We start from the raw sequence: 25,912 nt of genomic DNA on the forward strand, positions 1-25,912 counted from the left end.
AAAAAGAAAGAGAGGCAACTTAGAACATATTTTTCCCCTAGTTTTCGCTCCCTTTATAAAATTCTGATGAAAATATTAAAAGTAGGTTTTAAGCGTTGACGTTTATAACAACAATGCAAAATTTGCCCAAAAGTTATGTTAAGAAACCCACCAAAAACATCGAAAGGGTGTCAAGCAAAGTTGATAAGTCGAAATAGAATAAAGTTCAGGTGTTTCTTTTCAAACGAGTAAAATTGTTTTGCTATTAGCCCTTGTTAAAATCGATAAAAACACTGAACTAAGTATTAAGAATTTAAGTGTTTTAAAAATCAAGAAAAAAAAAGTTCGGTCTTTTTAAAGAGAAAATGCACAAGTTAATATTGCGAGTCTCTTTTTCACCTTGCTAGTCTCGAAAATAATACCAAAAATGCTAAGTGTTTTAAAAGTCAAAACAAAAAAAAATGTTTTGGGTATTCAAAGAGAGGCAAAATCGTATATTGTTTCCCCTTGTGATTACAGTGAAAAATACCAAAGAGAGCATGGCATTTCAAAAGGTCAAAATGCAAAACAAGTAAAATGAAGTTCGGTCTTATTTTGTTGAAAGGGATGAACCATAAAACGTTTTTCTACCTAGTTTCTCCGATAGGAACCCCGAAAAACATAATTGCTAATAATTTAAAACAAAATCGTAAAAGAAGATCGGTGTTTCTATCTCTTGTATATAGGCCAATAAAATACCAAAGGCACTTGGAGCATTTTAAAGAGGGGAAGTGAAGTTCACGTTGAAAGGAAAGAAACACAGAGAGGAGAAAACATTGAAAGGATTCAAATCGCATAGACCATCCAAACGCATCTCAATTAGAAAGAATCACTGAAAAAGGGATATCTTGAGCAAGGCAGTCAAAGGGAATATGTATTTCATTCAAAATTGTGCCTTCAACAAAAGCATTTCAGATTCAGAAGGAGAAAATTGCTGAAGCAGAGAGGGAAGTGATGAGGAGGCAACAGACTGGAAGGATAACCTTGAACCAACCAACCTCTAAGGCTCACAAACTCAACCAAATCCCTACTTCGAAAGATCCTTACACAACACAAAGTCAAACAATGGTTTAGAAGACGCTAAACAACACCTTGGAAGACTCAAAGGCTCCAATATGTCCACTTACAAACAACTAGCCTTGTCAAGTCTTGTGTAACTACACACACCCTTGCATACATGAGTGGGCTACTACTAGGCTTTAGGGGTTTGAAAGGCCCACTTGACCAATTCAATACAACAACCCTTGGAGGAGTGTTCTCACAACACCTTAACACAAATGAAACAAGATTTCATGGTTTAGACCCACCGGAACACCAATTTTGACTCACTTGCCCACAAACAGAACTAGTTGCAATCAGGCCTCCATTTGAAAGAACTGGGTGATAACTTTTGACACCCTGAGGATCTAGGCAAACAAATTATATTTTCAGATACCCTTTTGGGATTTCTCAACAATATCTCAGTTTCCGGTACTAGACCAACTTGCAAATATCCCAACCAATATTGCACTAACAGACCTAATAGGGCTATTAGACCTTTTTGATTGAACGCCTTCCACAAACTGGTTTGGTTCTCCTAATTGGTGACCATCGCTGACCATGATATGTTATGTCAACCTCCAAAGTGCTCTTCTACCATATTCAAACCCCTCTCTAGTGCTCTACCACTCGATTCTCACGCACTGCACTCATCAAACCGGTTTGTCACATAGAGATGCCAGACCTAGGTTTAGTTCTCCATCCTCTTCGCCCTGTTGTGCCCTCTTAATGGCTTTAGGAATTGACATATGATATAGTGGCCTATCATCTCCTATAACAACAGAGTGTTCAGTTAAGGATTGATAGGCCAAAACCCATTATTGCAGTCAAACCCTAGGGGTTTGAGGGTTTTAGGCTACCCGGTAGAGATTTGCTTGTAGAATGTGGAAGCGATCACTTCAAGACTTCACACCAAATGCAAAACAAAGGTAAAACAATCTAGTTTCAGGATCTATGCCATGAGCATTCTTGCCAATCCACCTTTAGTATGCAATCAACAGAAATTAGACGGTTTTCTGAGTTTCCAACAGTTTTGATGCTTCAATTTCCTTTCCAAAACAACCAAAACCAACCCACTTACATCTTTTGGGGTTTGGGGTCCTTAAAGGTGTCATCCCAAACGAACACAATCTCCTCCAACCGTTTTTCAAACTGAACTGACCGTTGGAGAATCACGACTTACAAAAAGTGCAAAATTGTCATGACAACAAATTGACAATATGACAATTTTTGCATTATTCAACTAACTTAGACTCCAGACTACCATAGTCCCCCAGAATGATTACATTTGATTCTAAAACATCAAAAATGACTCAAATAAACCTTTAGCCACTTGATCCCTCAATTTAGACCATTATGACCCTTATTGACTCAATTTGCTCTACAAGACCCCAGATGACAATTTGACCCAAACATGGACAAACTTGTCACACCCCTAGGACATTGAATTACAAAAAGGACCCACAGGGTATTATTACATTCATTCTAGGCTAATAGAAGATCATCTTGTTCTTGGTTCATTCCTCCATAGGTAGGTGCTCCTGCACCAGGAAGGAGGCAAGCCAACGCATTTGAAGGGCATTCAACAAAACACACAAAGTCTAGAAACACATTTGACTTTGAAAGGCATTCCAAAACTTAAAGCAAAGGCTTTCAAATCAAACATAAGCATTCAAGGAGGAATTGCACCCTAGCTTGGTCAGAATGTTGAAAAGGAAGGTAGAATCAACAAGCAAAATATTTCAATCTTGCTAGGTATGCCTCTATGACTGAGTTATCATTTGAACCAAGTTAAAAGGTTTTGTGTTTAAATTGATGACAAAATCCTGCCGTTAAACCCTAGGGTTAATTAAATTGACACTTGTGGTCCACATATTTCAAAACTTCCTTCAAAAATCAACCTAGGATAAACCCTAGGTCAAATAAACATTGCCAGGGTGAAAACAAAACTTTGAAAAAACCTTGCCGACACAACACTCGGGATTGGCAGCATAAAGGTGAATTGAGACTTGTTCCCATCAAACTTGCTAATTCAGAAAATTTTGCCGGACTTTGTCAAAATAGGTCTTAAAAAGCATAATGCACATTAGACTCTTTTTTTTAGAAAGCTTTGCATAGGCCCTAAAATATACACAACAACTAGACGCCACTATCTATCAATTTTGCATTGAAATCTACCTTTATGCTGTTATGGAATATTTTTAATTTGGATCATTTCATCATTTTGTTGGCTATTATCTACTAATGTTGTCTTGGGCACAACTACCCCCTGTTATTGATTTGAAAAACCAATCGTAATTCGCGTTTTGGTGCGCAAGGTAGATGCCTCCTAAGGTGGCCGATTCTTCCGATGCTCACAAAGTGCCAGACACATCTTAGGCGTCCAAAGCTGAGAATCCCCGTAAGTTGGACAAGATGATGTATGAGTTTCAGGGAGTGTTGTAGGATTCCAAGGTTTTGAGTAGGTGGGAGAATGTAGGGGGTTATTGATTTCGGGCACATTGACATCCAACAATTCAGAGATAGGATGTATGGCCCTGATCCAATCTAGAGATCTGAAAGGATCATGCAATGTGGGATAGCACAAGCTGCTGGTTTTCCACAAGTTATCCAAAACTATGAACTGATCATAGATTGCGCCAAACACTACAAGCCAACAGAAAGGGTGGTGTTTGTTAATGATACGGTGATAGCAGATTTCACTCCTGAAGCCCTTATAGAAGTCTTTGGAATTCCTGTTGATGAGGATCCGATCTTTGCAAATGTATGAAGCACATGACATATATGACCAAAACCCTATTAAATGCAAAAACAAAATGAACGACAATTGGTTTATGGAACGAAGGCCCTATACCTTGGAAATCCTCAAGGAAACATACAGGATCGAGTTTAGTGAAGAATATAGGGATATGGTCACCCTCCTCAGCCGCATCATTGGATTGCCTCACTTTAACATATTTGAAGAGTGGATGTTTTATTATGCCGAGGAGGTTTTTTGGGGTAAGATTTGGTTAGACTGGGCCCAAATGATCAATGACAACATCCATTAGCAGCTGGTGCAATTGTCAGAGAAGAGGATGTTCACTATGTCCTCTTATGTGGTATATATCTTGGCCCAACATTCCAGGCTATTGGAATTGATATGCCTTGACAAGATCGGAAATGGGGAAAAATATAAGAAAGTGCACGAGTGCTACCCCTAGCTTCATTTCCACAACATAGGCCAAAGAGAGAGAAACAATGTAGCATATGCCGTAGGCCAATATGAGTGGGTGAACGATGCTTTCGCCATGCAAATGGTAAGAATCATGCAAGAAGGGTTGCAGCAAAGGCTGTCCATACAGGCAATTGCGCTGGTAAAGTGATATGGAACATGTTTCATATAGTTTGCTAGATTCTCTTGAGAATTTCAAGATTTGAGGGCTCGCCATACCGACTCCCTAAACACCCCACCGATAAACTGGTACTCCTAGAGGTAGCTAGACAAAAAAATGCAATAGGGAGAATCCTTAGGGAGAAGGTCACTAGAGTATCGTTTCCAATGACAATTGGAGATACTGATATATATCTGAAAACTCCTGTTCAGGCAAAATAGTTAGTTGAGGAATTGGCATCGTATGGTTTAAAGGAGCATCTGAGAAGGACAATCTTTGATCCTACAGGGTTGGGACAAAAGGCTTACGATAGGCACTATAGACATAAGATGAATATAGAGGATTACAGGGCCAATAGTAGTGATGACTACAAGGTCCAAAGAAGGGAATGCTCCAGACTAAGTCTATACCAAATCAGGACCTTTGAGTATGCCTAAGTTCCAGACTAGATAGATGATAATGGGGAGTATATGTAGCATCATGCCTAAATTCCGTCAAAGATTGTCCTTCGGCTTTGATTAACTGGTCTTAGGATTCTTTCACCAGCTTGGAGGTGATAATGGAGGGACTTAAGAGATTCATTGAGACTTGGATACAACAGCGTACCGAAGAGCTAACTCATGAAGGTGTGAAATTCACCTATAACCTGATGGGGGACCTTGAGTCTCAATCCTCAGACAATGAAGAAGAAGCACCTGCTACAATACAAGAAGAGGAGGAAAACAAAGAAGGTGAAAAAGAGCTTCACAAGAAAAGAAAGAAGAAAAAGGCTAGCAAAGAACCAAAGGTATCCAAGAAGTTCCGAAGGTTGAAAATTTTATCACCTGAGGCTCTTGCTTGCAAGAAATTAAAGATAAGGAGGCCATCTAGGGCTGCCACCTCACAAGAAGATTCTATTGTCGTAGAAGATGCAACTGACGTAGAGTGCCAACCCTCCCCTCCTATGCTGCAAACAGAGTCAACTTTCATTGTATCAACCGACCTAGAAGGGTCAAATCTGCAGTAACAAGAAATATAGGTTATCGATCTAGAGGATCCCACAAATAAGATTGAGGAAATTGAAATCGTACCTACAAGATTGAAGGACAAGGAGGAAGAAACATGTAGAGGCAAAGAAGAACAAGAAATTAAGATACATCAACAGCTACTGAGTGAAGTCGTGATAAGCTCGACCAGAGGAAAATAACACGATGTTGATGAGAACCGACTTTTGTCTCTAGATGGGTAAGAGAGGGTAGATATTAGGTTAGTTGCGCCTTTTGGAGAGCAGGGAAGGGAAATTGTGGCTACTTCCAACCAATCTTCACTTTCTGTATGGTTGTAAACCCGGATAGAAAGGAAAGCAGTAGTGAGGCCACCCTTTAGTTTTGAGGACTTATTTTCTTGAGTAGGACAACGTCAAGTCAAGGAAAAGAAGAAGTCGAGGACATACTCGAAGATAACCACGGATTATGCTCAGCAGAACAGGGTCGTGTATGTTGTTGTTCTGCCATCAAACAAATCAGCCGAGGATGTAACCCTTGCTGATTACAACATTTTATCAGTTGCGATGGGAAGGGCAACTAAAGAGCAAGAAGTTGAGGAATTCTTGGACTCCTTCAAGACAATATTAAGGCGATTAATGAAAGAGATGGAGGAAAAAGAAATGTACAAACTACAAAGCCAAGATGGAATGGGCTGAATGGTGCGTTGATTGCTTGCTCATACCTCTACAACAAGATGAAGAATCTTATGTCTCTCTTGAGGCATTGGCACAAAAAAAAACGGTTGAGTTCGAAAGGATAAGGACCACGGTGAAGGTGACATAGGAATGGTTTGAACACATAACGGAGAAAGGAAATCAGGTGCTTAAGGAAGTGATTATCCTAGAGCAAGAAATGGACCAAGATCTTCACACAATGAAGTCCATCGAAAATAGCCTTGAAGGAATGAAAACAACGGTTAATAATCCACTTCCTCTCATGGTTGCCTTATTGTGGACTTTCCTCGAGATCCCCATGGGCTAGTAGATTATTGCTCCACATGAGTTCGACACCATCGAAGACTGGTATTGGGCCCTAAGATTGAAAAGTGGCATCCTAAACATCATTGATGTAGGATGGGAGACTTGTGAAGATACCTTGTCATTCATTAGAGATTGTTGCTCACAGCTTTTGGAGAGTTTGATTGGTGATAGAAGACCCAAGATGGAATTTGACACACGGAAGTTTCGCTGGAAAAGCTAGCTGAAGAATGACAGGACCCCACATACCATGCATGACATGGAAATTGCTAGTAGGTTGTGTGCATTAATATGTGAGTATGAGGCCAACAAAGCTGATTGGAAGCAACAATTGAAAAGGGTGGAGAATCATTGTGTGGATACTAGTTTTCAAATGGACAACACACCCATGCCTTCCGCACTAGAGATAAGCGCTGTCATGGTGAAGTTCCAGGAATATATTCGGGTAGAGCAGGGAGCAGGTGGGTGTATCTGGAAAGAGTACTTAGATGGTGAAAAAGACTTCTTTATGTAAGTGGGAAATATCTATTTTGGGCTAAAATAAAAGATAAAATACAGTGGCCAAGGTTAGTTATTTCCTCAACTTGAAAAAGTACCTTTTCTGTCTTGAGCTTCTTGCAGTTTACCTTTTTGAGGGAACTTAGTGGTTGGTAGTTGCAAAGTTAGTTGGGATGTGAAATACATCCTTTACTAGGTATGGGAGGGCATGTCCTATGGATGAATATGGGCCTTTTGCTAGATTAAATCCTGGCCATCAATCTAGATTTTGAAAATCTATAAAAGGGAGCGCTCTCTATCCCATTTTTTGTAAGAAGATTATGAATTGTTGCTGAAACTCTGCCAAGTTTAATAGAGAACTGTTGAAGACTAATTTGTGTATGAATTTCTTGTGAGTGCATGGTTCTACTTCTTTCCATTATCTAATTTTTTTATGCATTTTTTAGTATGGAATGGTTTCCTTGTGCTAGTATTTTATAGATTTTTCAATTCATACCATTGGTTGTTGACTGAGTGTTAATTTCTTTGTATGTTTAGTTTGAACACATATAAATCTTAGTTCGATTGCTAAATTTTAAGTTGAAAATGCTATGAATATATAGAGTTCAATGTATGCAGTTAGCAGTTTGAAAATCTTTGTTAACCCTTTGAAGATTGCACCGGCCTTTGCTTAGTTGTGTCAAAAACTGGCAAAGCAATACTTGGTTTTTTGAAAGCTCCATCTACTAACTCAAAAGACTGTTCTAGTTAGGATAGATCAATATGTCTATCCTTGTAGTTTGCTATTTATTTTAAAATCTGTTACCAAATATCTAGGACAGCATCATGAATAATGAATATCTGATGGAAAGTCTTAGAGTCACTTATAGAACGAGTGTTAGAAGTTAGCAATTGTATTCTTAGGTTCAAATCATAAATTCATAGGTCTTCATATTGGTGTGTGCCATTGTGAAGGATGGCAAATTTATCAAAAATAACAGTTGTAAGTGCCATGTATAGGTGCACATTGAAATGAAAGGAAGGTAAATTTTCATTAATCAGAAGGTTGCTAAGTGGTTATTATCACTCTTTATCATGAAGAGTCTTAAGTTTTTAGACAGTTAAATTGTAAGACAACTGATGAATTTGCGTCCCTTGAAAGGGGAACCATTGAACACAATCTTTAATACAAACGTTGCAATGTTATTGTAAATGCATGTGCTATTGTAAACGTTGAACTGAATTCGAGTTAGCAATTCAATTTGAGATTTTATTTGTATACATCGTGTTTCAGCTACTTAGCATTGTATTCTGTGTTGACCGAAAGCATAGCGCACTTTTCGCGCGTCAACAGAGAGCATCCTAGCTAAGGACCTTGATATTATGGATGATCAAAACTTCGAAGAGTAGACAATAGATATTATCATAGACACCCCAAAATTAATCACTTATTTCCTAGTCATATATGTAATTAAATATAGATTTAATTAATTATACCTGTAATTCATTATTTTTTCGCTTTCTGCCATTAGTTAGATAATTTATTATTTAATTAATATCCATTCTCACAATTAATTAAGTGATTTAGTATTTAATTGATTACTCTCTCACTTTTGCTAACATTAATTAATTAAATTAAATTAATTAAATAACCATAGTTTGTCTCTAATATCTCCCACCTTGATTAGTTAATTAATTAATTAAACTTCATTAGCCCCCACTAATACTTGTATTTTAAAATTCCTAAAATCTCAAACTTGCCATCATGTGACAAGTGTCCAACCCCCTTTTAATGCTCCCACATGTGTGAGCATGCCACCTCAACCCACTCACTTGCTCACACGTGTGAGCATTCAACCATGTGGCTTGAAACCCTCTCATGCTTCCACCTCATCCTAGTACCTTGCTCACACATGTGTGTACATGACCTCCTCACATATGTATAGCCACCTTATTTCTTACATTTGTCCTAACATAGCCACCTTACCTCTTACATGTGTTGCCACCCTATTTCCTACACTTGTCCTAACATAGCCACCCAAACTTTTACACATGTGTGAGCACATATAGTTCTTACACCTATGGACACTTGTTAACCACATTCCTTCCCCTTGTAACACTTGTCATTATGTTAAGCTTTCAATCCATGCATCCCCTCTCATCAAATCCTGGCCATCTATCAACTTTACATCCTGACCCTTTATTTTCCTCACCAAAAATCTATGAATGGGATGCCATTTCCTTCATTCCATAACATGAGATCATTATGCTAAACTAATGCTGCATTTTTGAGAACTAGTCCCACCCTTATGCTGTTATTATGCTGGTATACTAGAACAATCCACATCTACAGACTACAGCTGAATATCATCTTAGTCCACATCTCCAGACTACAGCTAAATTTCATCTTAGTGAGCAAATTAAGCGGAGCTTAAAGGTGCACTCCATTTTCGCTCAATCAGAGGAGCAAGGTAAATGAAGTAAGATTTCTCATATTTCATTGATTCCTTGTTTTATGCTTTGTTGTATGCTTTGCTTATTTTCCTTGTCTTGAATTACAATCTGACATTAGCTGTAATAATTAAATAATTAATTGAAATAGTTTGGTGATTGTTGATTGTAGCTAGCAACCAATGAAAAATGCTGGAAGCATTTGTAAACTTATCAAAGGGACATTCGCTGTCAGTGAAAAATTCTGAAAGCAGTGACTGGCAGTCCTTAATGCATAAGGCTTTAGGCCATCGTGTTCCAGTCCGATGGAATTTATTCTCTTGTTATTTTATTTCTAAATAAAAGGCTGTTCCTTTTTTTTGTATAGTTGAAATGCTTATCTGTATACATAATTCGTTCAGTAATTATCTGTTTAACATGATTGTTTTTAATGACATGAGTTTGGATCCATCAGGGATGTTTGTAACCTTATAAATTTATATAAAAATTTAGATAACATTTATGTCCTTATGAGATGCCTTCATAACTTAAGAATTATTTTTTGTCCAGTGCAAGCATTTGGTTTGCTTTGTATACTTGTCTTTGGTTCACTTTCTAGAGCATGCTAATTTTACAGGGTAATCCTAATCAGTGCTGGAATTGGCTTGAAGTAGAATGTAATTAGGTGAACCTGGAGGCCAGGGCATCTGAATATATTAATTTCATTGCAAAAACTCTACATTTCTTGTTTTCTGAATCAGACATAATGTTCCTGTTTCTCTGATGTTGACAGGTTTTTGAAAAGGATGACGCAAAAGATAAACTTGAAGGATTATTGCATGCTGGGAAAAGAGGGAAAGAAATGGTGAGCTGTCATATTAGATGATTTAAATCATACGAAAACTGAATTCGAGTTAGCAATTCAATTTGAGATGTCTTACATAGTTTAAATGATCAGTATCATATGAACGTTGGAAATTATTTCTTTGTATACCATCCTTTAAAGTAGGCTGGATTTTATTTCCTGTTACTAAATGTAAGCCTAACAAAATAAACATTGTTGATGGTATATAATATCATAGAAGCAGATATCATTTTTGAGAATTTCTCAGCAAACCAAAAGATAAAGATATCTTCAGTTATATTGAGATAAAATTGGGAAACAACCTAGAAAATATTGTGCTAGGGTTAGGTTAAGTGTATGGATTTTTTTTCATATATAAATAATTATTTTGTTGAACCTGCATTGAATTTTTTAAGTCACATTTCAAACTTTGTCATAGTCATCTATGTTGTTTCAAGTTAGTGTCTCCACAGCCAATTAAATGAACTTTCTAATGCATTCAACAAATTGAAGATTTGGGCTTGAACAATAGAGAAAGGACGGAAAATTCAGCAAGACATTGAAATTGGTTGTGCTAATGAGAAATGAAAGGCAATAATACGGCATGTGCCTATTTGAGTGATAACATAAGGTTCAAATCATAAATTCATAGGTCTTCATATTGGTGTGTGCCATTGTGAAGGATGGCAAATTTATCAAAAATAACAGTTGTAAGTGCCATGTATAGGTGCACATTGAAATGAAAGGAAGGTAAATTTTCATTAATCAGAATGTTGCTAAGTGGTTATTATCACTCTTTATCATGAAGAGTCTTAAGTTTTTAGACAGTTAAATTGTAAGACAACTGATGAATTTGCGTCCCTTGAAAGGGGAACCATTGAACACAATCTTTAATACAAACGTTGCAATGTTATTGTAAATGCATGTGCTATTGTAAAAGAAAACCAATTTTTTTAAAGTCAAAAGTTGTAACACTATTATTAGGTGTGCTCCATTGAAAGAGTTTTCAAATATTAATGTTACAAAAATTTGTGAAGCAATAGATATACACACACCTCATAAAATTAACATTTTTTCAAAAGTAAAAAAATGCATTGTTATTGACTAGTGTGACGTTTAACAGGCTGATTGGGGTTTTAATTTCAAAATTGTGCATGCAAAAGTATTGTCACACACTCATGAAAGAAGGTACATGTTCTAAAAACAAAAGGACTGATTGTCTATGTAATGAAATAACTTGCATGAGAGAATAATAGAAGAGGAACAATTTGCAAATACTTGATAATAGTAAGCCTCTTTGAAGGGGCAAACCTCCAAAGTTTGAAACAAGAGTAGAAGACACAATATGATGATAAAATAACCACTACCTCCTATATATGCTTATGTCTTTGAGACAACCCAAGCTGACCTAATTATCTAAATTTAGCTATAGAAATGATCATGACTTAATTAAAGGTTATTCTAGTCGTAAGTTGGCTACACATATTCCCATACATGCTATATGTTGAGGGCATAGCATGGCCCTCTCCTTAAAACCAACTTTTTCTTCAATGTTTACAATCCTTAGATGCTTATGTAAGAATGCTTCATCTTCCCATGTTGCAGCTTCATTTGTTAGGATCTTCTAGTTGATCAAAAACTCTTTAATTGTTTCTTTCCTAGCCTCTTAGTGCGTGTGTGGAGGATTCCCTTAGGTTCCAAAATGATTTTACCCTCTTCATTAAGCGTTGGTAACTCTATTTGGATTAAATTTTCTTTGTCTAGTGACCACCTTCAAGTAGGAAACATGGAAGATTGGATATATTTTTGTTTACTCAGGTAACTACCAATCTTATACTATACTGCCAATCTTTTGTAAAACCTTATAAGGTCCATAATACTTGGGTTAAAGTTTGTTATCTTTCTATTGTTGTTTTCGTGACGCTTATATGGCTGTAATTGCAAAAAGACCCAATTTTCTACTTAAAAAATTCTTTCATTGTGGTGTTGATTAGCTTCTTGTTTCATCTTGTTTTGTGCCATTGCCAAGTTCACCTTGAGACCAGATAGTACCTCTTGTTGGTGTCAAATGTGTTAATCTATTGTTTAATTGCATGAAAAATATCCATCATTTCCTTCTCATAAACTAGTTTCAACAAATTCTTACCTTCGAGTTGATGACTCTCAAATGTGAGGGGTCTTCCCTCTTGCATGAGTACCGCTCCTATGCCATACCCTAAATCACCTCATTTCATAATGAAGGTTTTAGAAAAAATGGCATAGATAAAATTTAAGTGGTGCACGTGGCTTCCTTTAGCTTCTCAAATGCCTTGATGGCTGTCTCATTCCATTAGGAGGAGTCCTTAAATAATATTTTTAGTGGTGCTTCTATGTTGCCATAATTCTTTACAAATCAGCTAAGTTACTGGTTTGGGTTTGGCTTCGGATACGGATTCAACAAAAAAAAATTTCTTCTTGGGTACGGGTACGGGTTCATCCGAACATATATACATATATTAATTATAAATTTATATATATACACATATATTATATATATGTTCAATATATACAATCCATACAAAAATAAAATATACAATGTGACTTTCCATACATAAATCATAAATCCATAATTGCCAATGCCAATAAATATTCATATATCGCAAATGTTATCAGTAAACTAATAACTAAAGTCTAATATCATATTCATAATTTGCAAAAAAAGATAATATTCAAGTTTCAAGTTTCAACTGATTCAAGTTTCAAAATGTGAATATGTCATGACACGATAAAAATTTAAATTACAAGCCATCCATGGGATTTAAATTCCATATTCATCTTCATCTAAACCATCCAACCCAAGCCCAAGGTCATCAAGTGGTTCAAATCCAACATCAATTGAACCACTATCGAATGGAATGTCACTCCCACTAGCCAAGTCTCTCTCAAGTTCCATAGCTGCCTCATCTATAGAGACTTGGGCAAGTTGTACAACTGTAGCATCTAAATCAGCACACTCAGGGGCTAGATCCCAATTCCTTGTTGCACCCACATTATATTCAGGGTCCTTATGTGACAACAAACGAAGGTTGGAGTGTACGTACACCAAATCCTCAGCTCTCTTTGCACCCAAACAATTACGTTTGACTGAGTGGATGAAGGAGTATGTACTCCAATTCCGCTCAGCTGAAGAAGAACTTGCAACCTGTTAAAAGTTAAAACATAATTAGAAATTTATAAATTATAAAATAAAAATATGATAGCATCAAATGGAATTGGAAAACTATAAAAATAAAAAGATACATACTTGGGAGAGAAGTTTAATTGCAAGAGGCTGCAAGTAAACGGATAAAACGACCATGTACATACCACCACTCATCAACATCCATCCCATATCTAGCATTGAGAGCTACAACATCATGATTTTTTGTGGATACAAATTGGCCAAACTCCTTCATGACAACATTTCTTGTCTCCTCATCTTGATATATCTTTTTAAAGGCAGCTCTATAGCTAGAAGCAACCTCTGCATCTCTATATGGTGGTACCCTCCTTGGTGTTGCAAACATCTCTGCACTATAAAATTTTGGTGTCAAAGCAAATGCTAAGAGATGTAAGGGATTGGTCATCTTGTTCCAACGGTCAACAATAATATTCTGCACAACTTTGAAAAATGTTTCCGTTGGGTCATTTACTTTTCTTTTTATTATTTCTCTTATTTTCTCCACAATGCAATCCATGCCATCATAAATCTCACCCAAACATGGGCGATCAGTATCAGCATACCTAATCATGCTCATGATGGGCTCAGTGAAATTCAAAACATATTCCACATTATCCCACCATTTCTCATCCAGGATCAATGCTCTTACTTTTAGAGCTCTTTCTGTCTGGGCCTGCTTCCATACACTCCACAATCCGTTGATGACCATAGAACTCAAGGCCTCTCGCACCTTCACAAGTCGTCTTAAGACGAGTGTGTGAGATGCAAATCATGTTTCAGCTACTTAACATGACATAAAAAAATACACAACATATATCAATTATAAAAAATAAAAAACTAAAAAATTAAAAAATAAAATTTAAATCAGTAATTACCTTCAACAACTCCAACTTGGAGAAGGTCCTAAAAATGGCTTGTGACATATGATGATTAGTCACAAACATTTGAATCTCCTCGCCCTCCCTGTACAATTTTTTCACCCAATCTTTTGCATGATTAAATTGAGTGAGTGGACTGCACATGGTGTCCAAAAGATGTGACCGTATGTAGCCTCCACTATAGTCCCCACTGCCCTACAATTTTTAGCATTGTTCGTTATGACTTGGACAACTTTTTGAGGCCCCACCATGTCAATGCATTCTATGAGGATATTGGCAATGAAACTTGCATCTTTCACTTGCCACTCACAATCCACCGCTTTCAAAAACATTGCCCCTTTAGGGCACACTGCTATAACATTGATCAATGGCCTATTTTTACAATCTTTCCATCCATTAGAAACGATGGTCAAACCTATTTCCGGCCATGTATCTTTGATGACTTTCAACTGTGACTCTACGGATGCTTTCTCCTTTGCCAATAAGGTGGTTCTCACCTTTTCATACCCTGGACAAACATAATCAGAAAATGTGTTGCAAAGGGTATGTACCATGACCCGAAAGTAAGGTGATCTAACAAGGTTGAAAGGAAGCCCATTGCCATAAAGGCAACGCCCAATGCTCTGATTTGCAATCTCTCTCATTTCATTTTTGAAGGCAGTATCCAATGGGCCTCTTTTCCGTGAAGCCACAACATTTGATTTTCTAGTGGAGCAAATGGTGGTTTTGGCATGAAAGGATGCGAACCGGCTGGTCTTGTGGAGCCAATACTACTAGAAGGCCTCGTAGTCTTTGAGCTTGACTGGACAAGAGGATGATCAGTCTTTGCTTTGCCACTTCTCCTATCAGCTTCCTCTTGTTCTCTAATATATTCCAAAACTAGAGCTTTTGACAACCCCTTGCCATCTGATCCCTTACAAAATTTTATTCCACGCCTGGGGATGAAACAAAGGTGGCCTTTCACTCGATAGTATGAGCTGGTATACTCAATGCCACAATGGTTACACTTCCAAACAAAACCCCCACCACTAGACACTTGCTTGATCATTGTTGTATAATGCCAAAGTGGTGAATCTTGATCAATTTTAAAGGGGTTATTTTCAATTCAGGTATGGGCAATTGAACTAGAGCTTGCACTTGCACTTCCAATTTCAGCCATTATGTATGATTATATGAATAATGCACCTAAAATAAAAAGAGAAAACACAACATTATTGAAAAAAATTGATTAAATTTCGGCATTATAACCCCATACTATGCATACAAAGTGTAAAAAAATATACAAAACTTATTTAAATTTTTTTTGAAAAACTTAAAAAAAAAAATTAAAATTTTTGAAAAAAACTTAAAAAAATTCTTGAAAACTTGTAAAAAATTCAGATTCACTCACCTTTGATGGCTAAACCTTCCTTCTCCAGTGATTCCTATGCCTTTTATGCATGTCTCACATCTTCATAGTCTCTACCTTCGAAGAAAAATGCAAAAACTAAGGAACCTGGCTTTAGAGAAAAAATCTTCAAAAATGCAAATAGAATGAGTTGAATGAATGTTTTGATGCATGAAATGCATCATAAAGGGGCGAATTAGGGTTTAATTATTAAAAAACTATTTTTTAAAGTCCTTTTTTATTGTTTTTTGACCCGTGGGCCCCGTTTTTGGGAACCCACGGGCCTGGGTTCACCTGGGTCCTCCCAGGTTCGACCTGGGTTCCACCCGGGTCCTTCCCAGGTGGCCAGGTTCCCTATGGCCAGCACAGGGAACCCGACCACCTGGGAAGGACCCGGGTGGAACCCAGGTCAAACCCAGGCCGGACCAGAATCGGGCACGAAGCAGGACTTGGACCCAAGCCAAAAGTACAAGAACCGGTAACTTAGCAAATCAGTGATAGTAACCAATAAGCCAAAAGAAACCATAGGTTCTAAAGGGTCCTAGGCTTTTTCCATTCTACTGTAGCCTTAATCTTGTGAGGGTACACCTTGATGTCCTCATGTTAAACAATATGACCATATGACCTTGGTACTCCACCTCTTTGACTCTAAAAGGGCACTTGAATGGCCTAGCCAAAAGTTAATGATGTTCAAGTGTCCAAAGGTTGATCAACATGTTGAAAATGTTCCTCCCAAGTTTTACTATATATTAAGATGTCATTAAGTAAGACCAAAACAATCTTTTGCAGAAATGGCCTAAAGATAGGGTTCATCAAATTTGAAATGTAAGATGGTGGATTTGTGAGGCCAAAAGACATTGCTAGAAATTCATAGTGGTCCTTGTAAAATCCCCTCACTATTTGACCCAAATTTTTCACCTTCTTTGTTTGCTATGGTATTATATTTTATTGTTTGCGTGCAAGGTCTGTTCTTTCTTTGCAAGTTTTTTTCCAATGTATTGCAGGTTTAAGTAATGCCAGGTTTAAAGAGTATTCAAATTGATGTATTCAATATGCCAAGGAAGTGCAACTGAACTTAAGCTATTTTCTGCTATTAATTTTAATCACAATATTGATCACACAATACTTTAAACTCAGAAATAGAGAATAAAGATTTTATTGCTAACCTCACAACTTATTACAACAGCTGGAAATACAAATAAACTTGCAGGGATGTCAACAATGTTCCAGGTAGCTGAAATCTCCAACATATCTTTCCAAAGAACCTTAGCCACTGAAGGTAGAATAAACACTCAGGTTTTGGTCTGTAATACTTTCCAGGAAGCATAAAAATGACACAGCCAGGGATAAGTTACAAGTCCAAGATATGCCTGTCGGTTCCTTTATCCTCACGCCACTGCAATGACTGAAAGCAGTTTCAAATAGTTCTGTTTACACCAGCAATGGTTCCCACGTGGCCCTAGTCTTCCTCACATGGCCAGCAGATGTCTCACGCCTCTCACAAATGTTCACGTGTTGGGCATACTGGCATAGTAAGGAATCAACCCCACATTATTATAAATGGCTTCAGCAACAGCGAAAAGATTGATGTCCAGAAAACACAACCTCACTAATATAGTCCACGGCTCTTTTTTTAAACACTCACAACAACAATAATCACATCCAATACATTATCCCTCCAGTTCGGCCCTCGAAAGCATACTTTAGTTCATGTGTATGGAGCCTCACATGAAGTCGATGCAGCAAATGGAGAAGTCACACACAAATAACATTCATTTAATCACCCAAACCAAGGAATAAATCAGCCTATTCAAATAACCTCCACTTTATCAATTGCAAATCTTCAAAATATAGAAATTTGTTTTCCATTGAAGACCTCGCAAAGTTCTTGTAAGAATCCCACCCTATCCAGATTTCTGCAACTTATGAGTTTTTTCTTTTGGTTTGCTGGTTTCTTTCTGTTTTTGTGTTTTTTTGTATTTTCTGGTTTTTTTCTTCTAAAAGTTTTTTGGTGGGATTTGCAATTGAATGAAAAGTATAAGAAATAATTGCTGGAAATAAGAAATACAGCAAGTACAAATAATGAATGGAGGATTTTTTGATTTTATCGAGGTTCAATGGACGATTACATACCTGATTTAGGCATGTGCAGGTCTGATTATGATTGATACATGACGAAATGGAACTGATCTGATGTTCCAGAGATCTGATTTGCTTCCAGTGGATGCTAATCTGAGATTCCTTTGGTCTGATCTACACTTTCAGATCTGTTAAAGTGATTCTTGAAAACGCTACGTTCTGTGTAAAATTTTGCAAATTGGTCCCAAGAATGTACAACCAGCTATGGATGTTCACAAAGTGCTGATAAATGATGCCAAATGATTCAGATCTGTTCTGGAAGAGGAAACTTCAACAAATTTTCTGATTTTTGTACTGCTGCAACTTGAAAATATCCTTTTGCTACAATGTTCGTGAAGGAAGATGCTAATTTTCAGACCCTTGGGAGATCTTCCACTCCTGTAGGCCTGCTGAATTGAAGGGATTTTCGTCCCTACAATTTGCAATTCTGACCTTGCTTTCCAGAGCTCTGAATTTCCAACTCTAACATGTAAAAATGATGCCAAGAATGCCAAAATGGAGGCGCCCAATGTTACTTGATTCACCCCAAACCCTAATCAAACATTTTAGGATTGCAAACTTACTTTATGAGAATATTCTTGGTTTATTATTTCATCTTCTCCTTCCTTAGGCGAAATTATTCATGGGCCTTTATTGCATGTTATTTCCTTTTCCCCCTTTTAAAAACAACTTGTCTTCACTAGGGATGCGTGCTATGGGGGGGCTCCTAATTTATTAATAAAGCACTTTATAATAAGTCCCTTTATTTTATTCAATTTAAAACATTAAAGTAAATACTTTATTATTTCTTCCTTATTCTAAAACCATCATCGGGCCATTCTCCAATTGAGAATTGATGATGCACCTAGCCCTCAGGTGATGTCTATGGTTCGCAGGCCAACTCTCAGTCTCCCCCTGAAAAATAGGAAACCTTCTAAAAAATAGAAGTCTATCGCAAAGCATCAAAAAAGGCTCACAAAGCCCCCTGCAAGGCTCCACAAGCATCAGGTGGTCATCAGGCTAAGTGCTAGTCTTCTAGAAAATAGGAGCCCCTCCTAAAAATAGGAAGTTGGCTCTAAGCTCTTGAAACTCTTGACAAACCTCCCCAAAGGTTAGCTGACCCCTTGAATGGGCGCCCTATCCAATGTATTAGTCTATGGGAACCCTGATCATAGGCTAACCTTGCTAGAAACCATCTCCTCTTTAGAAGGGGACATTACAGTGCGCTCTCCCTGAGATTGCTTGTCCTCAAGCAACCTCAACTCCGGATGCTGCAAAATCTGCTCACTCTCTCATATCGCATCCTCCACTGGCAGATCCTTCCACTTCACCAAATACTCCTTGATAACCGTCCTCCTTAATCTCCTCTCTCGGGTTTCAATAATAGCCTTAGGGACAAGAATCAATTTCCCCTCCTCATCAAGGGGTGGTAGCATTATAGAAGGAATCACATCGTGCCCAATTGCCTTCTTGAGGTGAGACACATGGAAGACATTGTGTATCCAGCTGTCTGTTGGCAACTCTAACTCATAAGCCACCTCACCAATGTGCTTGATAATCTTTAAAGGTCCATAATAGCGTGGCTTGAGTTTCTTTGTTCCACTCTTCCTAAGAGTGGATTGACGATAAGGCTATAGCATAAGGTATACCATATCACCAACCTCGAATGAACGCTCAACCCTGCGCTGATTTGCATATTGTTTTTGTTCCTTTTTGGATGTTCTCATTCAAGGACCTCATGATATCTTGGCTGTCCTGTAGTAGGTCCATGGCGCTAGGCACTCTGCTATCACCAAATAGAAAATCCAAAAAGTTGGGCACGTCATACCCATATAGTGCCATGGATGGTGACATCTAGATGGACATGTGGTATGTTGTTTTGTAGCAATATTCGGACAAATGGAGCCATCTAACCTCGCTATGTAAGTCCAAAGGTATTCCTCCACCCACTTATTAACAATCTTTGTTTGCCCGTTAGTTTGAGGGTGGTAACTGGTGCTTGGGGTGAGCTTGGTGCCGCTGAGTCTAAACAACTCCTGCGAAAAGTGACCCATGAACTTGCCGCGCTTGTCACTGACTATGCTCTTCGACAACCCATGAAGTTTGAATACCTCCCGGATGAACAAATCTGCCACATATACCATTGTATATGTAGTGGTGATCGAAAAAAAGTGTGCAAACTTCGTAAGCTTGTCCATCGCAACATAAATGCAATCTCTGCCTTGGGCCTTGGGCAAACCCGTGATAAAATCCATTGAGATCAAAGTTCCCAGACTTGGACTCGCCTCGGACTTGGCAAGGCCGACTCGACTCGTGACTCGGCTATGACTTGGCAATGACTCGACAATGACTCGGCAAAATAAAAAAACCAATGTTACCCCGAGTTTCCGGGACGGGGACGGCAGGGGACGGCGGGACGCGTTTCTAGGACGGCAAATTTTTTTGCCAAATTTGGGGACGGCGGGGGACGGCAAAGGGGACGGCTATTAAAATATATAGGAAAATTTCAAAATTCTAAATGTTCATATAAAAACATGGATAAAGCATGCATAAATACATTATATTCATATGAAAACAATAAAACATGGAAATGGCATGTGTATGATACTATGAAAAGTTGAAGACATTTTAGAATGTAAATTCTGAACATACAACATTGTTAATACTCAATAGACAATATGCAATTATGCATTCATAAATCAGAATTTCAATTCATTCACATTGTCAATATGCATATCATAATAGATATTAAAGAAGTAACATACAAAATGTCAAAACAAAGAGGTTAAATTTTCCCTACTTCTATCGACGCGGTTTCCCCCCATATTTTTCAACGGGGGTTTGGGGGCAGCGCCCCCAAGGTGGGGTCAAGGGGCATCGCCCCTTGCAGGGTCAAGGGGCAGCGCCCCTTGCGCGCTCCCTGTCGCGATACAGGGCGGGGTCGAGGGTCAGCGCCCCACGAGGCCAAAAAAACTTATTCTTTCATAAAGGTGTTGGGTGTTATTTTTCTATTAACTCGCCGAGTTTGGCGATTTTTGGGCGATTTTCTAATCTCTGTGTCAAAATGCCCAAAGGCTACACTGCTGCCATATAGTTTCATTGTCAAAATTATGAATTAAATTAATGTTATCTTTTAATTTTTTTATTTTTACTAACAATTTGAATTAATAAGGGGCCTATATTAGAAAATTTTAAAAATAATTTGAAAATACAACTTTTTTTAGTTTTTTAATATTTTTTAATGGCCTTAGATAAGGGGGACGTCTAGCCGTCCCCCGGACGGATTGGGGACGTCCCAGCCGTCCCCAGCCGTCCCCGGGATGTACGGACGTCCCCCAAGGCTAGGGCAGGCGTCCCCCCGTTTCGGGGACGTCCCCTAAAAATATAGGGCAATTTGGGGACGGGGGGAAACGTCCCCTGGCCGTCCCCAAGTCCCCGAAACGTCCCCGAGATGGGGACGGGGGTTTTCAGGTCGGGGACGCGTCCCCGGGTAACTCTGAAAAAAACCCTTGAAATTTAGAGATTTTTAACGATTTAAAACTTGTTTCATGCACCCATTATTGAATAAAGCTTAAAGACACTATAACATCATCAAATAGAAGCTCTAGCTCATCCTCAGCCTTAGCCTCAGAGTAGTATGTCTGCCTCCTACAAAGGCGTCTAAGGTAGGTCCTGGATGACTGAGTAGCCATAGTCTCCACTTTTGAGGTGCCACAATGATCAACATCAGTTGTGCCTATGCCGATGTGCCATGTCTGACATGCCGCGACATGAGTCTTGGAGCTAGGACTCGGCAAGTTTTACCATAACTCGCCTGACTCGCCTGAGTTAGGCGAGTTATGGGCAAAAATTGCAGAGTCGGAGTCATGAGTTGTCAAAACTTGCCGAGCTTGGCTCGACTCGCCAACTTGGCAAACTTGCCTGACTTGCGGCGAGTTGGGGAACTCTGATTGAGATACACTCCCACTTCCTACTCGAAATGGGTAGGGGCTGCAATAAACCTGCTGGAAAAGTGTGCTCATGTTTATTTTGCTGATAGGTAGGACACTCACGCACATATCTAAGGGCCTCTGATTTGAGCACCTTCCATGTGAACCTATCTCGTAGCTACTGATATGTCCCAAAGTACCTTGGGTATCTGGCCATAGGTGCATCATGGAAAGCTCTCAATATCCGCCTCTTCATCTTTGAACTTGGGATATGAGGAAAGTATATGTATCCAACAAGGATTGTTAAGGTGTTACTGAACATTGTTTTTTGAGGGATTTGGAGTGCTTTGGAAATTTAAATATTAAAATTTGTGAAGATTCTCTTTTGATAATTAACATAGAAACTTATAGTAACCTATTTTTTCTTGCAAAGAAGTTACATAGGAAATTAAAGTTGAAAGATTAAGTGTTTTTTTGTTTGATTATAAGTTGAACAGTAGGTGATAGTGTAGATGGTTAGTGGTGTTATCAGTGTTGGTGAGGCCATTTTTGAGAAAATGCCTAAAAGCATGGCAAGGAGGCAGTTAAGGACTATTAGAGACAAGAAGCAGATTTAGGAGTGACAGCTAGCTATACATTTGCAAAAGCAGTTATACCAATGTTGGGCATTAGATTTGCTGTTACTATAAATATCATAATCTGACATCAGCTGTAAGAGGCTATAATAATTAAACCATAAATTGAAAGAGTTTGGTGATTGTAGCTAGCAACTAATTAAAACATTGGATGTATTTTTGAACTTATTAAAGGGGCATTGCTCTCAGTGGAAAATCCTGAAAGTAGTCACTGGCAGTCTTTAATGCAGATTACCAGGCTGTATGCCATCATCTCCCAATCTGTACCTTATTCTCTCGTTACTTTAAATGAAAGACTGTTGCTCTCTATTGGTAGTCAGTATGCTTACCTATGTGCATAATTTTCCCACTTGTTATCTGGTGACCTAACTGATTTTTATGAAGGGAATATGGATCCATGAGGGATGCTTGTAATATTAGAGATTTATATGAAAATTTCCAACAAGTATTCATTTCTCTTATAAGTTGCCTTAATAACATAAAAATTTATGTTTTTCATGGTGCAAGTAATTGGTTAATTTTGTTTACTTCTTGTCAATTTATTTCTAAAGCATGCTAATTTGACAGGCTGATCCTAATCAAAGCTGGAATTGGTTTGAAACAATATATAATTAAGTAAATCTGCAGGCTAAGGCACTTGAATCTATAATTTTCATTGCAGAAACTCTACATTTCTTGTTTCATGGATCAAACATAATATTTGTCATTTCTCTGATGTTGACAGATTTTTGAAAAGGATGATGGAAAAGATAAACTTGAAGGATTATTTGATGCTGTAAAAAGAGGAAAATTTTTGGTAAGGCATCATATTAAATGATTTGTCATATGGAATCTGGATTTGAATTAGCAATTCCATTCTAGATGTCTTACATAACTTAAATGCCAATTACCAGGTGAACATCAGAGTATTTTTTTGCATCCCATCCTTTCAAAGTAGGCTGGGTTGTATTTTTCTGTTTCTAAATGTAAGCTTAACAAGTAAACACTGTTAATGGTATATAATATCATAGAAGGGAAATTATTTCTTGGGAATTTGTTGGCAAGCCATATTATAATTTTATTTTATTTTATTGGGATAAGATTGGGAAAAACATGGAAAATATTGGGCTACGGTTAGATATATGCAGGGTAAGGGATAAGGTGTTGGAAAGTATTTGGATAGAAGGATGAAAGGGGAGTGTGATGGTGGGATGTCATTAGGACTGACATTGGCACATCTCGTGATGAGTGTTGAATTAATGAAGGAGAAATGGAGGATGTGGGGACGATGAAGGGTTTAAGATAGGGAATTTTGGGATATGGGGATCCAAAACGGATTTATAGGATGGAAGATGGATTTGCTTAGCATTTGGACTAGCAACATTTGATGCTATGATGGTTTTTTCTTTGGATGCATTGCTTGTTTTTGCTTTGGGATCCACATGGCTTTTGTTTTTTCTCTGGTGGGCCTTTGTGGCCTTTGGGATTGATTGCACTTTTGGATCAAATTTTTTAGTACGCATTCTTGATTCGGCATCAAAATTGGTTCTAATAACAATGATATGAGTGTGAGAATATGAATGATGTGGAGGGAATATAAATGGAGTGATGGACATGGGATGTTGGTTGGGATGCATGGATGTGTGCTTTTGTTGATCTTGATTGAGGTTTTTAAGAGTGGGATGATTATGATGGGTGATAGGTATAGGGGATGGGTGAATAAGGGAATGAGTGGGATAAGATGGAGGATGGGATTTCAGGATATAAGGGCCTAAAATGGATGTAGTAGATGGAGGATAAGTGATGGTGGATTTTGGGACATAGGGACTTGTTGGTGTGGTTTTTATGCACGCTCAACTCAGAATAAAATACCCAGAGATATCCTATTCTCTCTTGATCAAAATCTTCTATGTGCTAAACAACTGAATTGTGTGATCACAAAGATGACTCCAAGGTTCCCAAATGCATACGGATAGTCTTAGTGGGGTCATTGTGATTTGCTGGTAATCTCAAGGGGGGCTTACATAATTGTTCGAGGAGTGAATCAATCCATGGATTCTACTGATTCCTGACAGTTGTAACTTTCTCTTTTTTGAAATAATTTTGCAATAAGTTCTTTTCAATGTCACTTCTACTAAGACTTGGAAAAAAAGGAAAAGGGTGAGGGTTTAGAAGGATAATTCTAATCCTAAGCTTGTCCCATAAACTCTGGAGACAAAAATTGCAAAAGTGGAGTTTAAAGCAGTTCTTGTTTCGCCAAATTCAACAACTACACAAGAACGGTGCTATCTTCTCGGGAATTCAAAAGATTATCATATCATTGTATTCACCAACATATTGAACAATGAATATAGCAATAGAATTAAGTTCTCATTTACTTGTTCAGGCTAACTTTGCAAAATAATTGAAAATCATCCAATTATAAAAAGTATGAACACATCAACTTAACATTAAGCAATTTTATCAAATCCTTCATTCAATCTAACAACTTGGAAATGAAATCTATTCTAGTGAGAGCCAAGAAACCATGCTAACTTGCAAAAGTGGACATTGATTCACCAACATTTTGAACAATGAATTATGTCTATTACTTAAGAAGTATCACTAGACCAATTTATCCAAAATCTCTCCCCCCCCAAATGAGAAGAGGAGGGTTTATATAGGCACCTCATTACAAAGCAACGACCCATATTTATCCAAGATCAACGGCCAAGATTAAAACATTAAACCCTAATTGGGGCAAGATACAACTGTTATCCAAAATGGGCCAATGAGAAATAAACAACTATTAAATCCAACTTTCTTCTAGAAGTGGGTGTTCCTTATCCTTTTCTTTGACAGCAAATTCAATGAACTCGGTCACTATGGGATTGAGTTCTTCCATTGGGACACTTGGCAAAATGTCAATCTTGTATTTGATCAGGTCCATCTCATCTTCACATGTGGCAAAAGTGGTTATCCAATCCATTTCCAGGTTTCGAAAACCATCCTCAATGGACAGGAATGAGGATGCCTTGCTGAAATATTGCTTTTGGATTGAATTTGCAGAAGTAAAGAAGTCGCTCCAAACTTTGGCTTTCAGGTTCTCTACATCCATGTCCTTGTCTCGATCTATTTCCTGCTCAAGCACATCGGATACGGTGACGAAAACCTTGTCTTGGATTGCTTTGATTGTTTCTTCTATTTTGGCACCATCGATCTTCATCCTTTCCAAGGAATATTTATGGATTAAGGAATATTTCCTTCTTTGTTTCTTGAAGTCTTTGAGGTCCACATGGCCAAGGTCAATATCTCCAACCTTCTTCCACTTTGTCATGATCTTGGGTTCGAACTATGGTCCTTTGCTGTTGAATTTCATTTGAGTCTTTCTGAAATCCCTCCTTGAGCTGATGTCTACCACTTGAAAATCATGAAATTTTTTTTAGTTAAAAACAATAAGGGAGTTTGATGTTAATTTCCAGCCTAGAGTGCAAAGTTTGAAGGAATTTTCAAAGGATAATTCTTATTTAACTTATGAAATTCCAAGAATCAAACTTAGTAAAATTTTGGAAATTGAAGCATTTGCCCCTAAAAAGCATTAAAAGTAGGATGATTTTGAATAAAA

At 37.8% G+C, this 25,912-nt stretch overlaps 1 protein-coding gene across 1 annotated transcript in view; it reads left to right on the forward strand.

The window, feature by feature from the left end:
- LOC131047136 (uncharacterized) overlaps window positions 1-25,912 on the forward strand; it is a 335,367-nt gene that overhangs the window by 116,841 nt on the left and 192,614 nt on the right. Inside the window, exons 6-7 of the mRNA XM_057980989.2 lie at window positions 10,133-10,204; window positions 23,054-23,125. Of these exons, the coding sequence (XP_057836972.2) occupies window positions 10,133-10,204; window positions 23,054-23,125 (144 nt within the window). The remainder of the gene's footprint in view (window positions 1-10,132; window positions 10,205-23,053; window positions 23,126-25,912) is intronic.

Source organism: Cryptomeria japonica, chromosome 4 (assembly GCF_030272615.1).
Source record: "Cryptomeria japonica chromosome 4, Sugi_1.0, whole genome shotgun sequence".
In the NCBI taxonomy this organism is placed as follows: domain Eukaryota; kingdom Viridiplantae; phylum Streptophyta; class Pinopsida; order Cupressales; family Cupressaceae; genus Cryptomeria; species Cryptomeria japonica.